Source organism: Carlito syrichta, unplaced genomic scaffold (assembly GCF_000164805.1).
Source record: "Carlito syrichta isolate Samal-C Ts95f unplaced genomic scaffold, Tarsius_syrichta-2.0.1 Scaffold305313, whole genome shotgun sequence".
In the NCBI taxonomy this organism is placed as follows: domain Eukaryota; kingdom Metazoa; phylum Chordata; class Mammalia; order Primates; family Tarsiidae; genus Carlito; species Carlito syrichta.
The window spans coordinates 240,141-245,447 of NW_007249409.1; the positions used below are offsets into that span (position 1 = coordinate 240,141).

General features: G+C 41.4%; 1 protein-coding gene across 1 annotated transcript in view; it reads right to left on the reverse strand.

The window, feature by feature from the left end:
• Nucleotides 1-5,307, reverse strand: part of PRR14L (proline rich 14 like) — a 66,571-nt gene that overhangs the window by 56,444 nt on the left and 4,820 nt on the right. Inside the window, exon 2 of the mRNA XM_008061533.2 lies at nt 2,271-2,792. Coding sequence (XP_008059724.1) covers nt 2,271-2,741 — 471 coding nt within the window. The 5' untranslated portion in view covers nt 2,742-2,792. The remainder of the gene's footprint in view (nt 1-2,270; nt 2,793-5,307) is intronic.

The following is a 5,307-nucleotide window of genomic DNA, read 5'->3' on the forward strand; positions in this document are numbered from 1 at the left end:
GCTTATTTTTTGATTTATTGTGGAGATGAGGTCTCACCAAGTTGCCCAGGCTGGTCTCGAACCCCTGAGCTCAGGCAATCCTCTCGCCTCCACCTCTCAAAGTGTTGGGATTTCAGGAGTGAGTCACTGCGCCTGGCTGGGGATGACTTTTAAAAAGAACAGGGGGGCCGGGAGTGGTGGCTCATGCCTGTAATCCCAGCATTTTGGGGGGTAGAGGCGAGAGGATTGCCTGAGTCCCAGGGTTCGAGACCAGCCTGGGCAACTTGGTGAGACTTCATCTCTACAATAAATAAAAAAATTAGCCGGGTGTGGTGGTGAGCACCTGTAGTTCCAACTACTTGGAAGGCTGAGGTAGAAGAATTACCTGAGCCCAGCAGGGTGACAGTGAGACTTTGACTGAAAACAAAAACAAAAACAAAAACCAGAGATGGCTGGGTGTGGTGGCTTGCACCTGTAATTCTAGCATTTTGGGAGGCTGATGCAGGATCGCTTGAGACCATGAGTTCAAGATAAGTCTAGGCAACACAGTGAGACCTCGTCTCTACAAAAATTAAAAAAAAAAATCCAGGTGTGGTGGGAAATACTCCCAGTTACTCATGAGGCTAAGGTGGGAGACTCACTTTAGCCCAGGAAATTGAGGCTGTGGTAAGTCATGATAATGCCACTGCACTCCAGCCTGGGCAACAGAGTAAGACCCTGACTCAAAACAACAACAACAACAACAAAAAACAAACAAAAAACAGGGAGATAGTAATTTCATTGTTAGGTTGGGTGGTATACATATGTATACATGTGTGTGCTGCTTATTATGCTTTATTATAATATAAATAATATTATTTATAATATACTATTTATATTACAATATATAATAATATTTACACATACTCATATCAAATACTACATTAAGAAATTTTTTTTGTTAGACTCAATTCACTGTATCAAGAAGTCACATATTTGGAACTTTTGGATCTTGAATCTTCTACCTCACTTATTTAACTATACTTTTAAAGTACAGTTTAAAAGTATACTTTTAAAGTATAGTATAGGGCATCACAACATAAACTCTGATATCATATTCAACTGTTATTTAATGCTTCATTAATTCCTAGTTATAGTCAAGTGAGAAGCTTACTAACAACAATTAATTGCCCTTTAGCCTGTGTAAAGAAATAATGTATTTTTCAGGAGGGGAATGGAGCCTATCCTAGGAAGCCCAAATAACATAAATTTATTAATGGGTCTTGAGCAAGGGTTGGCAAACTACATCCCTTAGGCCAGTAACTTGTGCTAGTAAGTATTTATTGAAATACAGTCACACTCATTCATCTATATACTGTCTCTTGTCTACTTTTATACTACAACAGCCAAGTTGAGTAGTTCCAACAAAGACCGTATGGCCTGCAACACTTAAAATATTTACTATATGGCTCCTTATAGAAAAATTTTGCTGACCTCTGCTCTACAGCACTACCCAAAGGAGAAAATAAGTTTTTTAGTCCATTGGCAGGTATACTCCTGTAAGAGTTTGGTCTATCATGCTATTATAGCTTATAGCCCACTAGCCATTAGTCTCATCTAACTAGCCCTTCTTACTCTGACTTCAGGCTCACAAAGAGAACTTTTATTCCCCATGTAGGCCTGCCTAGAGGGAGAAGACCAGCCAATGTGACCATTCTTACCAAGTAATGATTCCACTTCTACCTGTGTATTAAAGAACTGGATTTCTGATTAATACTTCAGCTTTTCACAAAGTGGGTTAGCATGTGTCAGTTCTTTGGAGACCATCATCTGTGATACACTAAAAAATAAGTTAAGCCAGGCTCGGTGGCTCTGCCTGTAATCCCGTGCCTTTGGGAGGCTGAGGTGAGTGGACTGCCTGAGCCCATGGGTTCGAGACCCGCCTGGGCAGGCGAGACCTCATCTCTACAATAAATCAAAAAAAAAATCAGCCAGGCGTGGTAGCGCATGCCTATAATTCCGGCTACTTGGAAGGCTAAGGTGGAAGGATCGCTGGAGCCCAGCAGGTCGAGGCTGCGGTGGCCGGGAGCGGCCACTGCACTCCAGTCTGGGCGACAGAGTGAGACTCCAACTCAAAAAAAAAAAAAAAAAAGATCATCAGAAGAAAGTTCCTATCAAAGTCAACATTTTGGACATCTCTCAAGAATAAATCATAAGCTCCCTGTCAGCACCTGTAAGCTATTATGAGAAGTGTTGCTCTGGAAAGCTGTCATTCACACCCAACTCATCTGAATCAAGGTTTCATTTCTTACCTGACTTGGGCTGATTTCTTCTTCAGTAGCTGAGGAATGTTGATGTGGGTCTTCCTTTGCTTCCTCACAGGAACCTCTTATAATTTCCGCCTGGTCCCCTTGCTCTCTGAAGACCTTTAGCTTCATGCTCTTGTTTTTTTCTTCCCTATCCAAGATCCCAGAGGCCACAGAACCTACTGCTGTGAGGTCCACTAGCCCACACCGCCCAGGCTGGCCCCTATGATCCAAGGTCTCACAGGTTTCTTCACAACTTTCTGCATGAGTCCTCTGCAGCTCCAAGGGCAATGTCCTGCTCTGACTTAAAAGAGAGCTTGAGGCTCCAGGTTTTATATCTGGAATTGCACTTGGCTCAGAGTCAGCATGAAGCTCTTTGGAGACACTTACTGGGAGTTCAGAGTATAATTCCTGTACCACAGCAGACATGGAGGAATCAAGTGGAACTGGCTGAGTCTCTACTCCAGATGACAGCATTAGGGCAGATGTAGATTATGGAGTCAAGTCTTTTACATCAAATGGTTCACCCTGACACAAATCAAAGGAAGGGATAAAGTTTAAAACCTTGACATGGTAGAAGAAAACTGTCTCAGCTCAAGAAATGAAGAAAATAAATTTTACTTCAAATGCCCGTATTATCTGGCACCAAAAATTGCTCCTTAATATATTGTGAATTTGTGGAAAAGTAAATACCCTTAACCTTTAATAGGCACCTGTCTAATTTCAGTTCAAATACTGCCTTATGAACAATTCTCCATTTAAATCTGAAGGGCCAGCAAACATAGATGACATAAGACATGCTTAAGTATCCAAGGACAGGCCTGATGTAAATCAGAAAATAAAGATGGTTTTCTACTTGTTTTCAGCGCACGAACCTTACCCATTCTGTTCACTGCTATATTCTAGCTGCCTAGTAGGTACTCAGTAAATATTTGCTGAATGAATATATATTGAGGAACTCTGAAAAATCTGATATACCGATACTTCTTCTTTTGAGAGAGGATACAGAGAGAGAATGGAATCCCATTACTTTACTGCTTATTAAATACTTGAGCTTTATCTACCCAGGCTAGCACAAGACACTGCTAAACCAGCTCTTTAGCAGAATACTTCCTGATTTTTATCCTGCATCATGAGATATTCGAAGCTTTTAGTCACCACTCATCTGATTCTCACGAATCTGTGGGCTAAGTAGGACAGCCATCAGCTTCCTGTTATAGATCCTAACACCACACCTGAGGAAGTTAAAAGTAACCTGCCTAAAATATTACATGATTATCTGAGAAGAAACAGGGAAAATACCCAGAGTGCTTCCACTGAGTTGTACTGTTTCATTTCTTGCGCTGGATGGTGGAAATGGGCTGTTTCCTGAAATATTTACATTTAATTAGTTTGCAACATTACATTATATAAAAGTAGTCAAAACACACACTCAGGACCAGAGTTTCCTGGCTGGTAACTTTTCCAGTTTAGTCTAATAAACATGTGCAGTTTATACAACAAAACCCTCTTTGACCTAACCAAGACAGAAATTGGTTAACCAAGTGAGACAACTTTGTGCTTTCATTCTTGATGATTTCTCTAACCCTAAACAAGGGGAGAGAAAAAATGAGTTTGAAGAAACCCTTCCCAAAGGTAAAAGGATGTAAAGTTACACTACTAACTTAAGTTGGAAATTACAGGAAAGCAGACTGCCGGTCCATGAAGTTTAGGTAATACAAAAGGGCTGATTTTAAAAATTGAATCCAAAAAAGTAGCAAGGAAAGATAAACCACCGTATTCACAAGTAGGGTAAAAATCAAACGAGGTTCCTGATGTGAGAGGCTTTCATAAACAATGTCAATAGAAGTGTATCCCTCTTAGAGCTAAAATCTTCCCCTTTTTCCTTTAGCTCCAGATAGAAAAAGATATTTCTAGAGGAGCTTCAGATTTTAGGCTGTGTGTGTCCTAAGTGTGTGAGGGTTAGCAGCAATAAAGTAGAATTGCTATTTTATGCCAAAAATAAGTAGGAAGTGCTCTATTTTAATTTGGTTCAGCTTCTTTTTCCCAACAACATACACAATCCAGTTTTTGGCTGTCATACCACATGCACATTGGAAGATAAGTACAGGAAAGAATACTGTAAAAGAGCAGGTCTGTCAATGAAGATGGGCTCCTTGGGTCTGTCACCTTGTGCCCAGAATCTGATCCTGCCCATCACTAACGTATGGATGTTCTTAAGAGTTAATGCTTACCTCCTTCCTTTTCAGGCTTCACTTTCTTAATGATCTCACCTTTTCCTGCAGCCTCTCTGTTTTGTGGATGCCTCAAAATTGTTCGTTTAGGCATAGATTTACCACAGCACCCAGCAATTTCACTTGTAGATAAAACTTATGTCCACATACAAACTTGTACACCAGTGTCCCGAGCAGCACTACTCACAATAGCCAGAAAGTGACAACAATTCAAATATCCATCAACTGATGAACAGATAAATAAAATATGGTATAGCCAGCCATACAGGGAGATAGCTAGCCATAAAAAGGAATGAAGTACTAATACACGCCACAACATGGATGAATCTTGAAAACATTATGCTAAATGAAATAAGCCAGTCAAAAAGACCACAGAAGCCAGGTGCAGTGGTTCACACCTGTAATCCCAGCACTTTGGGAGGTCAAGGTGAAAGCGCTGCTTGAGACCAGCCTCAGCAACATAGTAAGACCTGTCTCTACAGCAAATCAAAAAATTTGGCTGGGGGCAGTGTCTCATGCCTGTAATCCCAGCACTTTGGGAGCTTGAGGCAAGAGGACTGCCTAAGCCCAGGGGTTGGAGACCAGCCTGAACAACTTTGGTAAGACCTCGTCTCTACAATAAATCAAGAAATATTAGCCAGGCATGGTGGTGCATGCCTATAGTTCCACTTACTTGGAAGGCTGAGGCGGAAGGGTCGTCAGAGCCCAGAAGGTTGTTGCTGCGGTGGCCATGAGCACAAAACTGCACTCTAGCCTGGGCAACAGAGTGAGATTCCAACTCAAAGAAAAAAAAAGGTCGGGGGGGGGGG